The sequence below is a fragment of the Pseudomyrmex gracilis genome, unplaced genomic scaffold (assembly GCF_002006095.1).
Source record: "Pseudomyrmex gracilis isolate BER0280 unplaced genomic scaffold, ASM200609v1 scaffold_9, whole genome shotgun sequence".
Classification (NCBI taxonomy): Eukaryota; Metazoa; Arthropoda; class Insecta; order Hymenoptera; family Formicidae; genus Pseudomyrmex; species Pseudomyrmex gracilis.
In genome coordinates, this window is record NW_018020593.1 from 1,150,028 (window position 1) to 1,169,747 (window position 19,720).

At 36.7% G+C, this 19,720-nt stretch overlaps 1 protein-coding gene across 11 annotated transcripts in view; it reads right to left on the reverse strand.

Annotated features, from left to right (window-relative positions):
* Window positions 1-1,073: 1,073 nt before the first annotated feature.
* The window catches only part of LOC109862073 (gamma-aminobutyric acid receptor subunit beta), a 58,010-nt gene continuing 39,363 nt past the window's right edge, over window positions 1,074-19,720 (reverse strand). For 2 of the 11 annotated variants that reach the window (XM_020442027.1, XM_020442024.1), the window contains exons 6-10: window positions 11,038-11,175; window positions 9,483-9,767; window positions 8,618-8,766; window positions 6,656-6,797; window positions 1,074-6,063 (exon numbers count right to left, since the gene is read on the reverse strand). In XM_020442027.1, coding sequence (XP_020297616.1) covers window positions 5,918-6,063; window positions 6,656-6,797; window positions 8,618-8,766; window positions 9,483-9,767; window positions 11,038-11,175 — 860 coding nt within the window. In that variant the 3' untranslated portion in view covers window positions 1,074-5,917. Of the gene's footprint in view, window positions 6,064-6,640; window positions 6,801-8,617; window positions 8,767-9,482; window positions 9,768-11,037; window positions 11,176-12,399; window positions 12,538-19,720 lie in introns of all 11 variants that reach the window. The other 9 variants (XM_020441980.1, XM_020441973.1, XM_020441997.1 and 6 more) reach the window with 7 other exon arrangements.

The following is a 19,720-nucleotide window of genomic DNA, read 5'->3' on the forward strand; positions in this document are numbered from 1 at the left end:
GCAGTCTCTTATCAATCCAACCTCTTTTCTCTGTCGCATCTGCATGATAATAATAACTAAAAAACGCATATTGCAATTTGAAGTTGGCAGTTTTGTGCAACAACGCAATTTGAACTGTTGTTGTATTGTACATATACCTATATGTTGGCATATTACATACATTATCCAGAAGAATTTTTTTTCCCGTTGATAGTAACGATGATTGAACAACAAACATTTCTTTATAATGTCGTATATTATACAATATAATTTTGCCACGATCATTAATTGTTCATGAAACAAGATATAATCTAAATAACGTTCGTTTAGAGAAGTGCTCTGAATTTATGAAATCTTTCTTCTCGATTGTATATATCTCTTTTTGTACATCTTTATACACATTTAATATCAGACATATACATTACATACATTTTGTTCTACATATAAAAATCAAACAAATTACTTATTAATCCATGTACAATTGTCGATAGCTATGGTTTGAGCAAGTTTTTCGTTCACATAACGCAGATGAGACGTGATTGCGAAAATATCAAATACGCAAAAGTCGATTGAGGAGTGATTTTGCGCGCATATCGTAAACTTCTTTTTTTTTTGTTTTTTTTTTATTTATATGCATAATGTAAAAGTTTTTCTACAAGCGTATAAATCGGCTTTTTGTGATTCTCATTGTCCGGTTGGCGTTTACGCGAAAAAAAATTATTTCGAATTTTTTTTTCGCAAATAGATGATCATGTAAGAACAGTCAATTTCAAGGCAATTTATTTTCGCTTGCCTTTAATGCAAGACACGAACGAACGAACGAATGGACGAATGAACGAAAGAACGGACGAATAAAACAAATAAACGTACGCACTTTGACTTTTTGAACCTCGACGTTCTTCTAGTCTACTTTTTCTTTTTTTTGTCCTTATACTTTAAAAGTGATTTATCTAAATATGTGCGAACAGTCACATGTTTTTCCGTGTGCACTACATTTGAGTATATATAATGTGTATATGTGTGTATGTATTACATATATATATATACATATATATTATATATATTATATATACATATATATAAATGTATATATATATATATATATATACATATATAGATATATTATTTTGCAATAAGTACTCTCTCTTTAACGAATACAATGCTCTGTATAAAACTCGTATTTACAAGATGATCGATTTATATAATAGTAATAGCTTTGTTTCTCTTTTTTCGTCTTTTTCATTAATTCCGTGATTCCCGCACATCGGTGGTGCTGTTTTTGCATTTTATATATATATATATATATATAACGATTTACTTTATTTGGTAATGTGTACATGGTTATACGCGATTAAATGCCCGCCAATAACGCAAGGTATATTATTTTTATCCTGCCAGAGGATAATGATTATCATAATGTCGCTTTAAAACGATTATATATAATGTTAACGATAACAAAGATAATGATAAAGATATAATAATATAATTTCAATTAGACTCAGTATAATAATCATGATCAGGTGTTGTCACACATATTTTTCTTTTTCCAACAAATTGGCGCATCTTCTCTACGATGCATCACATACATCTTTTACGATTACATCTTTACATTGTAAGTGTTTCATTTTACAGTTTATAAATATCCAATATAAGGATAATCATATATCGAATAGTTAATTAACGCAAACAAACGAAATCAAATTTCGAAAGACTCACTATTTAAGCGCGAAGATTGAAAATTATTTATTCAATTATATTATACAATTTTAAAACGTCATTATGTGTTGCATCGTATCAAGTACGTGTATCTTTTCATCTTTTTATCGTTAATTATTTTAATTCAAGCTGCATGTAGACTTATCACTCATTAGATATAAAACAAAGATAGAATAACGCTCCTGTGCACGAATAGTGTTTCCGAACGCAACTTCATTAGTGATTCTTACGTTATTTAAGCATGTTATTTTGCACTTTTATATTTGACCACTTTCTACTTAAGAAAGAGGTTTTTTCTTTGCTCGTGGACACGCCAATTTTCTTAATGTGTGTCTTGCTTAAGGATTTAGCGTAAACAATAGGCTCCTGATATCATAGAGTCGAATAAATGCATAAAACTACCATAGAATATATCACATAATAAAACAAGTCATATCCTCTCTCTTCCTCCTTCTCTTCTTTATCTTTCTCTTTCTGTATATAATAAAAATTCCGAATAGATAACGAATGTAGTTTTATATAAATTGCATATAATGCTTCCAGTTGAGGCGGACGAGTGGAAGAGTGTATCAATACTTATATATTATGTAGCCGAGCGCAGTCGAAGAAAGAAACGAACGAGGGTTGGACACGCGATTTACGTCTTCCTCATGCACGACAACTGGCGCGAATCATTATTTGCATTGTCGCGTGACCGCAATTGCAAAAAAACCGCGAACGTCGAGCGCTCTCGGAAAAGCCGGAGTTTTAAATCGCCACCGAGAAGTTATTGTGCAAACAAAAATTACGATGGTTGAATTGCGTAGTGAACAATCGTTGTCGCTAAATTCTTGCAAATATGTGAAAATATTTAAGTGCGTCAATGTTCAACGAAACAAAGAAAGCTGGAATCTCGTTATTAGGAAACTATATTTAATTGTAACGTAAGTATTTTTGCATTTAAAGCCTGCACATCGATATAAACAAAAATAATATAACTTTTGCGTACTTTTGATGTCTGTTGTTGTTCATACATTTTCTTATTTCGATCTTTACAATTCTTACACGCGGTTATTAAATATGAAAACATCGTTAAGAATAAAGTCATAATTGTAAATTATGGTAATTCTTAATATATATATAATGATTGAAGTTATTTAATAACGAAAACCATACTATTATGTGCGTTTGTACCACTCGAACGCGATGCTCGCAATTGATGACCGTTCCTCGTTCATTTCTCGTGGATATCTGAAGCGAGTAAATGCACCAAGGCAGATTTGGAGAATTAGCCATTTTGAGAAAAAATTTTTCTTGCTAAAAGTACTAACAAAATATAAGGCGCTTCTTATTAATTTGATTTGTTAAACGGACGGCTATGTTCGGTGATCACAAAATAGAATTAGAAGATCAAAAAATAGAATAGAGAGAAGATGAGAGCGACAACGTAGAAATGATGGCGAAGAGTCGGAAGGTAGGGATGGGCGTGTCAGCTGGTCGATATCCTGAATGGCAAGCTTCCACGACCCAGCTTGTAGTCAGCCGCCGAGTCAGAAGGGCAAGATAGAAGGCCAAACAAAAAGGGAGTTTGTGTATATATGTACTGTTTCACAAGTTTCTCACATGTTTTCCCTGAGTTACGAGTATCAGAAAATTGACACAAGAAACGATGCTTAATTATTTTTAATTTTTAGCAGGCGTTTTACAAGAAGTTTAGATTTATGTCGACACACAAAAAATAAAAGGTAAGTGATGAAGCTTATTTTTCATTAATTCGAAAAGTTGGTTTAAACTAGTTAGTTAATAAAAACTTATCTCTTTCGAAAAGTTGAGTCACATCGAAAGATGTGTAATAACGATAATTAAAACAAAATACATGCGTAGAATATTTAGTTTAATATTTTCTAAGAAAAAATTAATTATGTTGCGAAAAAGAGAGAAAGGGGATGTTTAACTATTGAAACAACTTGTGTAGGGGGAATGCGCGAAGAAAAGAAGTAGTAAGTTTTGAAAACTTTTTGTAAAGTGATTGATGATCCGTAATAGATTAGGTACTGCGCGAGAAGCGAACGCGCATCTAAAAGAAAGAAGTAGAACATTGTGTAATCAACGGTAATTGACAAAACGGTGCTTAAACAACAAAACATAATGTATTTCCTGAAACTTCTTAGACAAACATTCCGAAAGAAAACAAGATACAATAATCACGGTTGTGTCTTTGTCTTTTATAATTATAAGTAATTTCAAAATGTTCATATATGTGTGTGTTTCAATTGCAACACATTTATAAATACTATAATAAGTTATGCGTAATAATTGTTGATCTCTTCAGGAAAAAACTTTATTTTATTTTTAAAATATCTCGAACCAAGTGTCAAATCGGTTTTCCGCCTTGGTGCATCATTTAATCAGATATTTGAGTCGATTATGGTAGTATTTACGTTTCGATTTATACATTCGCCTATTATGTCCCAGGAGTTTCCCTACGTTAATAGTCGCGACTATGAATTAAGAGTATTCCAGATTGAGCCACGTGCACACGCACGTACACAGAAACGATCCGAGACGAGAATTGCTCGATTGCATTAATAGCGGCGATGCTCTACGTTGAAAAAATATTTGTGAAAAAACACTATAAAAAATAAACACGCTACATAAAAAAAATAAGAGAAAGAGAGAGAGAGAGAGAGAGAGAGAGAAAAAGAGAGAGAAAGAGAAAGAGAAAGAGAGAAAGCGATGTGAGTTGTACTTGGCCGTAATTCAAACAAACGCGAATATGATGAGACGCTGCTCTGTTTCGTACACAGAACCGAGAAGTAGCTTTCGTTGCATCCTTGTGTTTTCTTTCTTCTGTACTTTATATCTTTTATCTTGTTTTCACCTCCATCTGGATGTTGCGTAGCCGCTCAACGTCTGTTAACGTTCTTTGTACGCACGTGTGCACGCACGTGTCTAATATAAGATATGCGCGCGATACTTAAACACAGTTGCGTACGCATGCGCTCATGAGTTAATGTATATGTACTTACACTTAAATAATAAATCATACTAGTCTCCGACATGTATATAACATTTATCTTCGTTTGGAATTTTCTCCCGGTCCATCTCCTTTGGTTCTTCGTTTTTCTTGCGCGCGCGTTCTCACACATATTAACTAATTTTGCTCGCGATCATTCGCTTTATTCTCTCGCTCATTCGCATGCATGCGTATACATACACATATGCTGCCACGCAATTTCCGCTACGTTTCTTTCGTTCGCACTTGAATGCTATGTCTATCGACAGTGTTAGAGCGACGATTCGTCCTCTCGCTCTCGATATAAACGTCGATAATCTTATTTACTTTTTTCTTTTTTTCACCGCTCTTGAATTGAATCGTCGCTGCGTACTTGTTTCGTCTCACGCGGTACATTATTCTTAGCATTAGTTAACTATATAATGGTGGCTAAATTGACAAGTGTTTATATCCAAGGTATTTCTTTCTCTGTTTAAGATCTAGAGGAGGTAACTAGACTGGCAATGTGTTTTTAAATGTATATATGCTTGTGGATTTTCGTATTTGAGATTGAGCTCCTGTCCGTTTTCTTTGCGATATATATTTCTATCTATCACGCGTCACACAATGCTCATATATATGTACCAAGTCTTTAACGAAGACGCTTCGTAGAGAACAACATAATCGAGACTTACGCAAATCCGATCGCCGATTGAACTTCTGAACAAGTGTTTTCCTCTTAGCCGATAGTCACGCAATGGGGTTTAATTAGAACGTATGTTGGTCAGCCGCGTCTGCTCTATTATTATTTCCAATGATTGCGCAGTAATTTTACTCTCAGATTTATAAGGCTGTATATATTTTGCGGCTCCATTTGTGCTTAACCATGAAGAGAGAAGTGGTTACCGTATTCTCTCTTTCTCTCTCTCTCTCTCTCTCTCTCTCTCTCTCTCTCTATCTCTCTTTCCCTCCCTCTTTCTCTCGATGGATCTAACAGCGCGTTCGTGCGTTTCGAATGCACACTTTTCCCGGAGCTGGCGCGGCTGTCTCGTTTGTCGTTCGCTTTTACTCCTTCCGTCTCGAGTAATTCATTGAGCGTGTTACCTCGATTCTTCTTCTCGAACCGTTTTTCGCTTTTGTGCATGCAGATCAATTCTCGCTTTATATTCCTCGTGCGAATGCTCTGCTCTGCGAGCACTTTTGTTCTCTCCGCGTCCTTCTTGCTTCGGAGCCGACGACGCTGCCCGTTTACTTGGCCTCTTCGAGGAACACGAGATCGTCCGCGACTACATCGCTGATGTGAAGGTAAATGATCCAGTACATCAGGTTGAAACATACGAAGCACACCGGGAACACGATGCGAGAATACTTGTCGATGTCCGACGGCGTGATGCCTGTTTTGGAAAACGTCAAAACAATGTTAGAATAGTCGCGACACGCGGAATGTAGAGGGAAATAATTGCATATTTCAGTGAGCTTCCGAGTAGGCGCGGTGTTATTTTGTCAAAATGTTCAAAGAAGCGTCTAAGAGTAAAGTGCATTGTTAACGCTTGGAAAATAAATCATATAAATAATCTTTCGATGCAAGAAGCTTTTTTGATGGTATAATCATGAGTGACAAGCGATTTTCGGTGTTTTTCAAGCGGCAAAGATCTATATTTATATATAAGTACAACAGTCGCAGGCACGTGGTATCATCGCGAGTGCTGTGAATGTATTGTGTATCCTTGCAAAGTGCAAAATACTCATACGGTGTTGTATATAATCGACGACCTTGTCGCGAGTCTTCGTCAAGGTGATGATACCACGCCGTAAGCTTTCCGAGCTCACTGACGGTTAAAGCCGTAATAGTGACGCTTATTGTGTCCCGTTCAGAAGCTCGTTGAAATAGACAGCCTGCCAAGCTAAGAACCGAATATTGTTTGATAGCTTGCCAGGCGGGGGATTAAATAGTGTTATAAATGTGCGTACATGGTCTACTCATACCGTAGAGCTTGGTGATGTCTTTGCCAGGATGAATAATATGTTGCGGCGCGCCCGCCGCTTCTTCATCGGCGCGACCGTTTATTGTGTTCTCAAGTGTCCCACCTTTGCTGTGTGCCTTCGGGTCGTGCACCTTGAACCGCACCTCCTGGACAACACGGGACCACTTACAAGAGACACAGCAGTTCGCTGTGGGGTGTTCCTCTCTGAGGTTTACCCCTATGTTTTGTCAGATTGGCATGCGACACCGAGGATCGGGCAGTACGTTTATTCAACACGACGTGATGTCCGACTTTATGTGCGTTTTATGAGACGATTGGTTTTTCGAAAACACTCACCTGCTTCATGTCGCTACCGCGACGTGTGTTTTTTTTCTTTTTAAATTCATGATAAATAAATATATAAAAGTATGGCAAAAATATAGTAGTTACATAGTACAGTAGATAAATAGATATATAGTTAGATAAGTAGGTAATATTAAGTAGATACATTAAAAGTTACACACAACAGCACAATAGTGGTCATATCAGATGTGATACAATAGAGTTATAATAGTTTTATTAGTTATATCTCCAAGAGAGAAAGAAAGACAAAGTGCCCATTTGAAAGTAACAATAATAATTAAAGCTATATTTGATATTTGATGCTTTCGCGGTGTGTAGTATTAACATACAAAGATGTTTTTTCGGGTTTGAACCGCGTTAGTGTCATATTTATACCGACGTTTCGTGAACATTACAGCTCACTTCATCAGGGTTTGAAGAGCAGCCTGATACTGTATCAGGCAAACCCTGATGAAGTGAGCTGTAATGTTCACGAAACGTCGGTATAAAAATGACACTAACGCGGTTCAAATCCGAAAAAACATCTTTGTATGTTAAAGCTATATTTATTTGTAAAGTAATGTAAAGATATAAATATAATTATCCAAGTATTGACGTCTAATATTTTTTATACTGAATTACAAAAATAAACTTTTTAGTTATAATTTATTAAAATGTCTCTTCCGCTGACGTATTGCAAGCGTCCGTCACTCGTTTATTTTTCTTTTTGTTTTTTTTTTTTTAATTTTGTTTTATTTATCCTACTCTCGACCGTTCTGCTCTCTTATATTATTATTCTCTCTCTTTCCCTCTCTCTTTCTCGACTTTGGAATATTTTCCATTTCTCGGTCTACAATATCCAAGATTAAAAGAAAATTTATAGTGCATCATGTCCGTGGAAGCACGCTGTCCGGTGCGTTGCGCGGCCGAATAGAGATTCATTTCGCCAGAGACTTTTAGCTTTTGACCTTTCATGGGTCAAGCCTGCAGCTTCTGGATTTTTTGTTTATTTAAAAGGAAAGGCATATTTACACTGCGCGATGCGCTACGTGCATCAGTGTGCATGAGTTGGTTCGAGATATAATAATGTCTGGCTTCGTCCTGTTGAGCCTATTTTTATGACAAGAAGAGCTTGATTAGCCTGTAATAGGTTTTTACGGCAGATCATTGAAAGCCGGTAATATATCACATTTTTATAGCGCAAATATAAACACCCACAATCACTATTCAATCATCATCACATTGTTGAAAAGGTATTTTAACGTAAAGTGTTTTAAAAATGCATTTTAACGTAAGAAATTTGCACTTTTTTGACATAGAAGTAAATAATAGAGATACGTAGTCGATGGTACAACGCGCCTGTAAAAAAAGCCGTAAAATCATAACATGTGAGTTTTCTAATAAATAATGCATAAAATGTAAAAATTCAACTAGAATCGGCATCCGACGTATCGATACAGAGCCGATTCGTTTGCTTGCTATAAGAAAGCGTGTACATATATGAATCGTTCATGGGAGTAGTCTGGATCTCCTCTCTGGTTGAGTGAAAACGTAGTGAAACAAAATCATATATATATATATATTCTGCATGGAAAACAGAGAAACTCATGGACGACGAGATGCTCTCGTCGACACTACTCACAGTTTGCTTAGGCGCGTGTTCCCCGTGATCGCCAGGCACGCGCGGCGGTCCCGGGTTTTCGCTCGCGGCCTTCATGCTCTCAGCTATCTTTTGGAATCGATTCTTTCGCATCTGAATCCTCTTCGCCATGTAGCCCACCGTAGCGTATTCTGCGAAGAAGAAGAAGAATCCAGAGGAATGAAACAATTGCGAACTCAATGTCAATGACACGACTGCCACCGTAAGGACCAGAGCGGGCAACAGAGCCGGGTTCACAGGTCCCACTTCCATCCGTAGAAAAATCTCACTCATGCTCTCACGTTTCCGGCACTTGTGTAGAGTTCACGTGCAGATGAAAGAAAACTATTTTCTTGGAAATTTCGTTATAAAGCATCCGTAACTGAGTCGCATCGCGATGGCAAAGTATCCTGACATATCGCATGTAATATGAGATACTCGCAATCGCAATGAGAAATGATGCGATATGTGTTGTGTGCGTGTCAGGTGTGGCTAAGTGTACATTGCAGTACAGCTAATCGAGCGGAGGAGAAATTCTTTCACTTTTTATGTCACAACGCGTGATCGCTTTGTAAAAACGATTTTTTCAAAGACATTGTTTTACATCGCGCGAGAACAATGCTGATTTGAGCCACCATTCGAACACTCTCTCGTCGCTGACACCAGATAACAATTTCGAGGAAAATAGGTTGCTTGCATTTGCCACGTGAACCCTGCACAAGTATCCGTCTACTAATATTCTATGAGCTCTCTACTCTGAAACGACACGAGACTCCGGACCAATACAGAGTTGTATGAGAGAGGACGCGGGATGGAAAGCTTAATGGCAGCGACGTAAAGGCACGGAAGAGTACACGATCGCACTCACCGAGCAACGAGGCAAAGACCATGACGAAGCAGGTGCCCAGATAGACGTCGATGGACTTGACGTAGGAGATCTTTGGTAGCGCTGCGTTCGTCGAGGACATTAGAGTCGTCATAGTGAGCACAGTGGTTACTCCGAGGGCCACCCGAGCGGGGGTCGCGTTTCGGTTTAGCCAAAAGCTCACCCACGATATTATGACAATCAGCCCCGAGGGTATGTAGATCTGGATCAGGTAGTAGCCCATCGACCGTACGAATTGGATCTCGCAGGCCAGCCGCGAGTAATTCCCTGCGATTAAAAGATCGAAGGTCAGGACAGAGAGACGGAGGCACTGCTTAATGACTCTTTTATCTTCCGTGCTCACTGTCCTTCCTCCTCACTGTTTTTTCCTATTCTTTTTTTTTTTTATATCTCTCTCTTTCTCACTTTCTTTTTTCTCTCTTTTTTATGTATCTTGTCTCATTCTCTCTCTCTCTTTCTCTCCTCTCTCTCTCTCTCTCTCTCTCTCTCTCCCTTCCATCGTTCGTTCCCTGTGCTCTCTTCTCTTCGATCTCTCTCCACTTCCTTTTGCTCGTCTCGTCAATGGCTTCTGCCGGGAAAAGCGGTCTCATTGTTCACGTGTAGCTCTCTCTATTTCTTGCGCCGGCCGGAAATGCGGCCTAAGCTGGGAATGTTAAGTGAATGTCGCATTGTCGATACGCGACTTTTTGTGCTCGTTGTTGTGTAACATGCATGTGGTGTATGAAGTGCGTACTGCGAGTGGCGGCAGTGTATATCGTTATGCCATTCGCGAGAGAAACTCGTTGGTGCAACGTGGTTGCGGAAGAAGAGAACTGAGAAATTGATTGAAATGGAAAATCATGTTGTTTCCAACAGTAATTCGCAATCGGCAGCATTTCTTTTCCGTTGCGACGACCATTGCGACAATTTATTTTTTGCGTTATTTTTCAAAATTATATTATTAAAAGATGCGGAGACAAGAAGAAAATGCTACTTAGCTTTGTCAGTAGCCGTACATCATTTAATTGTTGTTTGCAATAACATAGAAGAATCATCGAAAAAGATGATGTAAAAGACTGGAATAATAATATTCATCAGTAGCAAGTGATTATTGTTTCGGCGTACGTTATGTATGTATAACATATTACGCAGAAAAGTTATTTGCGTTATGATAGATTGACAGAGATTGTGAAACATCGTAATGTCGAGATGTGAAAACGATCAGGAATTTTATTCGAATCGAGCAAAGGGATGTAACGATGATAGAATTCACTTCGCGATCAAACGCGAAGTGTGTCCGTATCGAAAGCAGGTCTGATATTCAAGGAGAAATCGACAACGCATTGCAAGAAAGAGAGAGATCGATCGATCGATCGACGGCTTTTTTTAAGTAAGTGAAAAAACCACAGAATTACGATTTTTACTTAACGAGCGACAATTGCGCCTACGGACATTCGGATAGCGCTCACGTGTCTCTCCACCTTACCCATGCCGTTAAAAGCGAGGGTTGAACAATTACTTGTCTGGTGGTGGGGGTGGGGTTGTGTTTATACGTTACCGGTGGTAAGACTAATCTCCATGGCACGTTGACGGTGACCGAGGACCTTGAATTGAGGCAGGGAGACCTCGTTGCTGACGCCGACGCTGTTCGGTCCCTCATTCCACTTGTACCGGATGTCCCTCATCGTGTATCCGACTGAAAAAATAGAGAGACCCCCCGCGGTTGGTACGTACCTTCGCGGAAGCCCTCAAACGCATTTCAGCTCCGAGGGGGCCTCCACTTACCTCGCACCCCCATCAAACCTCACGAGTCCGTTCTCTTTCACTTTCTCTCCTTTCTCTTTCTCTCTCTCTCTCTCTGTCACAATTTTCGTTCCTTTCTTTCTTTCTTTCTATCTATCTGTCCCTCTCGGTTTATTTTACTTTTTCTGTTATACTCTATGCGTGATAGATGCCCTTGCAACACAAAGGCTACAGAGTTTTAACTAACTGTAAAAGGACGTTTGTGGGGACGGAATTATATGTAATGAGAGATCATATATGGAACGATCTTTCTTGATCGTCAGATTATGATCAAAAGAAGCGGAAGGAGTGAGTAGTTACAAGTCCGTCATTGGCGATTATTGTTTTGATATTGTGTAGTTGAGGTGAATGTTGGGCTAAAAGTGGACGCAATACTATTCTTATGTGCTCATAAGCGTTTTTTTTTTTTAAGTAAACGCAAATAATATGCTTATTTTAAGAAACAATATAGAGATTCCAAGTTATGTAAATTTTTATTTTACGTAAAGATACGTCTTTATATTGTATAGTGAGAAATATTTAAAATAAAAATAGTATATCGCCCATCTACAACTATGATGAAAAGATTAAATCTTCTCTAGAGAACGATGGAAACGCGTGACTAAAACACTAATGTCTGCGTTAGTGTAAATAAAATCCGATGAGTCGATCAGTCGATCGGTCGAAATGAATGACTGTAGGACTACAGTGTCGTCCTACCAAATAAGTTTGTACTTATATAATTAAACGTGTTCGCAAACAGATAGTAGTGATCGGTGCATATCGGTGCGAGTAAAAGTAGGATTTATGTATTTTAAATATATATATGTGTGTGTGTGCGCTTGTTTCTTTTTTTTTCTTTTTATCCCTGTGTGTATGTGTGTGTATGTCTGTCTATATATGTATGTATATAATACGTATCGAAAGATAAGACAATCGTGATCGCGCGTAATATAGTGCATATTTACACATATTTCCGATACAAATAACAAACCTCGCTACGTTGTTACACAATAGCGATAATGAAAAAAATATATAATTCACAAGTTAATTATTTAATATATACATACATGTTATTATCCACGTAAACGTTTGGACCAAGTTTAGAAGGAAAAACGAATAAGAGGAGGATATCTACCTGTAGATAGGTGTATGGTTCTCTGTCGTTGCCTGTGACCGAGCACGCGAAACTGCGGTAGTTCCACCTCGTTTGAGATGCCGACCGACTGTAGGCCGGCGTTCCATTTGTACCGAATATCGCGCATTGTGTATCCAACTGCCGGGAGAACAAGAACACAAATATCTTTGCTCTAACATATAGTAATTAGATACTTAGGTGGTGTTCGATTCGGGACCGGAAGAGAGAGCAGCAAAGGGTATCTCAAGGGAGTTATGGTAATTAGAAGCAAAGTTATTGCGAACAACCTAAATCGTTTTACTTTGTTGCTTCACGATCGAATTCTGCCGAGAAGCGACATAAATTTCTCTTAGCACTGAATCGATTTAGGATGTTCTGCATGCCATTGTATCATAGCTGTCATCGATTTAGGCATTGCGGTAACTGAAGTGTCGTTCGTGATTCACTGAGATCTAATATACGCGCACATCTTTTTCATTGAACAAAGTGTTACCGACGTAATAATAAAAGATTGTTGCGAATTTTGAATTTTTATGCTCGAATTGGAACAAAATATTTATTTTGCATAATCTTTACTATCCACAAATTAATGCCTTTTACAATACAATGCGTCTATGATATTTTGAAAAAAACCGAATTTGTGACATGTATAATAATAACATTTGAGACAACGCGAGAAAAAAGTGACAGCAATTATGTTTTTTCTAGTGCAATAATGGTAAATAAAAATCTCTCTCAAAAATCACGCGCAACATATGTTTTAATTTTGCTGTTTGTCCAGTTTTTTATTGTTTTTAATCCCGTAATTAAAAATATCTGCCATACTTTGCGCTTATTTTGCGCTGTTCATATAGTTCTTTCGTGTAGCCTCCAGCGCGCGAATCCTATCAAGAAACATTCCATCGTAACTGAATCTTAGACGATCGTTACACCGTATTCTAAGCACCAAAGGTATTTCATCGTGGTGGTAAACCACATTGCGCGAGCATCGAAATGCGAATTAAAGCGCGAGTATAATGCGCCTCCGAATAATACCGTAATAATTACTTTTGTTCTTGAAATCCGATTTTGAATTCCGCGTTTTAACTACTATTCCATTTGGTAATAACAGACCGCGAGCTATTTTCTCATGACGGATACAATTTTACATAACATTGCGCAAAATCGAGATAATGACATTACACGATCCCATAATGAGCGTGTTCAACATCGCTAATGTACAAACATAACAGATTTATTTGTTCGCATATATTTGTGTAAAAAAACAATTTTTAACTGTCACGTCAACGTTAAAGAAAGATAGAACGTATATAATGTTTTAAGCTATTACATTAGAATATATATATTTTATGCAAGTGTATATACGTTTTAATATTTTTCTGTTTTAATTACATTTACCACTAACGCGTGCTTATTACGAAAGAGGCTGTTTGTGTTCTTGATAGCAAAAAATAAAAAATAAAAATATTGCGCCAGCAATGATATCACGCTCAGTAAAAAAAGAAGGTAAAAAAACTTTGCACGCGTTCCTTTATTCGTTATTTTTGCCGATGATCGTCGTATAGTTAAATGCAGTATAGATAACTTGGCACTTTCATAAAATTTTAATAAAAAGTTCTCGAACTATAGGAACAACATTAAGCATCACGAGAGATAAGGAACTGGATAAAAATGAAATAAAACAAGAGAGGACACACGAGTCATAGCAATGACTATATCTTGAATAATGCAAAAAGGAAAATTTAAACATTAGCAAAATACCAAGGACTATGTATGATAGTGGCAGAGCAGATTTTAGATTTATATATATATAAGACGAATGGTGGAGAGTATATAAGTAGAAAATATGAAGAAGCAGAGAAAGAGAAGAAGAAAAAAAAGAAAAGGAAGATGTCATGCTATAGTATTGTAACATACAACACTCACGCGCGCGCACGCACACACGCACACACGCACACACGCATACACGCACACACACACACACGCACACATACAGACAGAGAAAAGCTAAGGGATTGCACAGATCTGCATATATATACTACAAGCTTTATAGTGCACATTTCATTCTGTGTTGTGTATTCCATGCTCTATTCTCTATCCATCATGCTTTACGCTGCGCGTGAATGTGACTTTGTGCAAATATTTTGGAGCATTCGTAAAAATCACAAGTATTATTTTTTAGATAATTAAATTTAGATTAATTGTATCTCTCTCTCTCTCTCTCTCTCTCTGTTTCATCGAGACGTTTACTCAAGTTAAGATTAAATTATATATAAATAGAGAATATTTGTTTCTAAGATTTATACTTTAAATATATTAAAGTAAAGCTATGAGAGAAAATTAAAGCCATTATTGTTGTCTCTCTTCAATACATCGTTTACTTATTTCGAGTTTGATACATTTTTTCTTAGAATAAAAGAGATCGAGAGAAATATGTAAGTAAATAAGTAAATGTCCATGCCTAGACACATGCTGTTTCCAAACTATGTCAGATATACATATATGGCTTTACTATAAATACAAAAATTGTTCGAAGAATCGGGCAAGAGGGTACAAAGGCAAAGGAAAAGGAACACACTGCGACAGGAGTCGCAAATGAGAATTAGATCGCAAAATTCATAATAATAGGCATTACCGATAAAAACGTGATCATGACGTAGTACGCCATAATTAATGTTGTTGCACTCGTCGTTTTCATTCTTACATGCGCTGGGCTAGATGCACAATGCGTTTTAATTCGGTCGGACCATTGTCGACACACGTCGTTTCTGGGTTTAGCCTCCTTCGGGGCTGGCCGTCGTCGGCTCTTTACACGTCCCCGGACACGAGGCTTAGTGCTATATGTCGGAGGCCTATCGCGGTCTCAGAGTGAAAAAGGGAACGTGGGGGTATGGGAACGTTGATAAGTAATGAACGGTGGTTTATTGTCAGTAGTGGTGGTGATGAGTAGCAGAATAGCAAAGTGTTTTTCAAAACTTTCGTCGCGGATTTGATTTTTGGCGACGGTGCGCCGAAAGAGAGAGTTCTCGTTTGTTTATTATATTTATTTACAGTTGTGCTTTGTGATACTATAGATCCCGTTTACAACGTGATATCTTCCTGATCGCATTCTTTTCAAGATGAAATCACTGTCGTACAAACGGAACGGATTCCACTTTCCTCAGTATAGGCGTGTTCGTCACTTATAATGAACTGGATACTTTTTTTTCGAGATTTTTTCGTTACTGTCGACTTACAAAAAATTGATTAATTGGCACAATTTAATCATGTTTTTGATTAAAAAAAAAAAAAAATGATTGCAATATATTGTTGAGTATAGTTCAGAGAAAATTGTTGATTAAAGATAACAGATGTGTAAGACAGCAATATGTCAGGTGTGTGCTTGGTTCTTCATGACTCGTATATGCATAGTTAATTATTTGTGTTCACTGCTGAAATGACCATCGAGAAATCGCGTTCGGCTAAGACATGACGAAACACAGTCAGCGAAATATGTTTGGTAGAGCGAAGATTCTTTGGAGTATGCTCGTAAATATGTTCGCATACGGTCTCTGCGTAGGATATGTGGCAAAGCGTGTCCTGTAAACGTATTAATTGAGCGATATGTATCGCTTTGTTCAGTCGATGCTACGACTTACGAGGGAAAACAATTCATATCCTTGTCGATTCTTGTTGTAAAAAAGTCACAGCAGTCGTTTTATGTCGACGAGCATAGATAATCATGCACGATTGAATTTGTGTACCGAGTTTGCTGCAAATTGTACGAGTATTTTTTTATTTCGGACAAGTATGTTAATTATTTTTACATAGAATTTCTTATAGAAGTTCAATCACAAAATTCAAAATCGATAAAGATTCCAAAATAAGCCATGTGTGCGTGAGAAGGGTTAAAGTTAGCGGAAGATCGTTAATTTTTCGAGATCGATGAGTATTCTTTTGTAATTCATGACAGGAATGTATCGTGACAACTTATCACATGAAACTATAACTTGCGTTCGACCAGTCTGATCAATTAAAGGGCAAAAAAAGTGTTCGCGAGAGAGAATCCGAAGTTTTCTGTACTCTCGACAAAACTAATCGACCAACTTCGTCCCTCTGCGATATCTCATACGCCGGATTTCTGATGACCTTATTCACAACCGACTACTGAGTTTTAATGTAGATCTTTTAGCGAAGAGAAAAGTAGTGCGGAAGTAAAGCTAAACTTTTTCTATTATGCTGTATAAATCGGCAACATTGAGCACTTCTGCTCGAAGAACACTCGAAAACATTAAATAAACTTTGTGTTATCGCTATTATTATTATTACTATTGCACATATTATTTCAGTTAATTGCGTTCGATCGTGCGCTCTCACAAATTTCGCATTTGCATTTATGCGAGTATAAATACCATAAATGCGATATATTGTTTCCACGCACAATTATTTACATTTCTAATAACTTATCATGTAGTTATTGTTAATAACAATGCTTGGAGTGATTATATTGTGTTAATTTATTTAGACAATTTGCGCAAGCGTATACATGTGTTGCAACATGTACGAATTATTGTTAATGCGCGTACTCTACAAATCACCAGAAATTCACAGCAAATTTTCATATTATATTAAATATAAATACAAATCATGTTAGTATGTATCACAAAGTATAACGTCAATTATCTTATCTTGCTGTGGATAGATAACAAAAGAATTCTACTGGAACTGTCTAAAATTCTCGTTTGCTTCAATGACATCGTGCAATTTGCAGCAGTTACGACCGTCAACACAAACTCATGACAGTCAGCATCTATCGCACCACTCACTTATACGCATACACACACATATATGTCTTTGCGCGGGAATATGTGATACATATTGTTTCTGGTTAACTCCTACGATTTCTATGCTCGCAGCACATTAACAGTCTAACAGAACGATTAATCGACGTGTCTTGTCGACGATTCAATTTGTGTATTCAGTGCGCGACCGATAGAAGCCGTCATTACGGCGCATCGAGAAGCTTATTCTTACGTGTTTATTAACCGCACACCGTGCTTTCAAACGCAAAATCGGGATTTTACAGTTAAACCACACTCACGCGAAAAGTAAACGAGCGAAGAAAACTAAAATGTCGATTGTTCATAGATGCCGTTATCTTCGTTATCTTTCGTAAGATTTATATTATGAGAAGAGAAAATGTATCTTGGAAATGAATGCCGCGATTTGTCTTGACACTTCGAAATGTCACACTATTTCTGGATATATTCTTCGTTTCGCGAGTACAAAAGAATGGTTTACAATAAATACCCGACTTTGCAAATTTCCTTTATTTTTACATACGTACAATCATCGTGTATGAGATACAAAGAAAAACACAAAAAAATTACAAAAACCCAGTTATTAGTGTGAGAGAGAGCGAGTGGGTGAGTGAGCGAGTGAACGAAGTGAATGAGTGAATTTTTCTCATTGTGTGACTGACTGACTGTGTGAGCGTGTGAAGTGGCGAGTGACGGACAGATAGACAGACAGATAGATAGATAGATAGATAGATAGATAGATAGATAGACAGACAGATAGAGAGAGGGGTAGATAGAGAAGAAAGAAGGAAGTAAAATTTGATATCGGGGGAGGAAGGAAGGAGAGAAATTGCAGATATATACCAGTAACGTTTGAGAGTGAAAGAAAGGAAAGAAGGAAAATTAGAGGAGAGTATCAAACTGTGGAAATTGACAGTATTCTTTGTGTGAGCGTGTAATAGAAAAGAACACAAAGTTCTGGTTTTTTTTGCTCAACACAAATATACACGGTATATAGAAGCATTTTTCTATATTTATCTGAAAACAAGGAGTTCAAAGCGACAATCGTACAGTTGAATCGCATTGAATCAGCGACAATCGACTATCGATAAGGATATTTTCTGCGTATCGCTTTCGGCGTTATTCTCCGAATTACATGCACTAGTTGCCAGAATTGATCGTTTTCGCTTTTACAAGCGAGAAGTAACTGGTACACGATCCAATAACACTGTTCAACACATTTTTGGAACCTGAATAAAGAAAGTATTTTTAAAAATGGATTTTTGGTTACTGAAAACGAATTTCAGAGCGACAATGGCCTACCACGTCAGATTTCTGAGAAAATTGAAGTTAAATGTGCCAAAATTGGCGTTTTTGACTATATTTACTATTTTCTTGCGACCAAATTAAATTGTTTTCTGCAATGTTTTACTTACGATACATTAAAGTGCTATCTTTTATCTACAATATGAATTTACATATATTATAGTACGATTTTTTTCATATACATACTTAACATATTATAAATCATCAAATTAGATATAGATAATATTTTTTTTAGAGACAAGAACGTAATCACGCACTTTGGCATTCTGATTATCTCGTGAAATTGTTTATTTCTTACTATATTGTATACTAAATTTATATTATAGATAAAAGATAACACTTTAATGTGGCGTAAGTAAAATTGCAAAAACAATATAGTTTGACCGCAAAATAACGGTAAGTACAGCCAAAAACGCCAAGTTTGGCACATTTAACCTTAATTTTCTCGGAAATCTGACGTAGTAAGCCAATTTCGCTGTCGGATTCGTTTTCAGCAACCAAAAATCTATTTTTGAAAACACTTTGTTTATTCAGGTCCCTCAAAAACGATCTATTTTTGTAGAACTGTGTAATCGGATAATCGTGATATTAGGATAAATATGACACAGCAAAAGTTTTTTAAAGATACATTCACAAAGATATACAATTGAAAATCATTTCTTGTGTATTCTAGTTTTCTTTTTTTGCGAAATTGATTATTATTCAATACATCGCAAATTATCATTTTTCTACAATTTTGATTAATGAATTGCCAGAAATCTTTGATATAACAAATCTTTTTTTTCTAAAAAAGAAATTATATCATATACGTGCAGGTCAGTGATTGACGCCGGAAAGATACGGCGAGTCGATTGTCATTCGGAGAAAGTAAAATTGCGAGTCGAAATGCATGAAAGTCTTTTTAACTTTCATTGTAATATACGCAAGTAATATATATATATATAAACAAAGTATATATATATATATAAACAAAGTATGATTTCATAGAGTTTGACATTCTCGTCTATGTATTTTACTCGCTGTGTACTAAAGTGTGTATATATATATATATATATATATATATATATATATTTTACTCGCTGTACTAAAGTATGTGTATGTATATATATATATACATACACACACTTTAGTACGGCGAGTAAAATACATAGACGAGAATGTCAAACTCTATGAAATCATACTTTGTTTATATGTATATATTACATATATACACATAC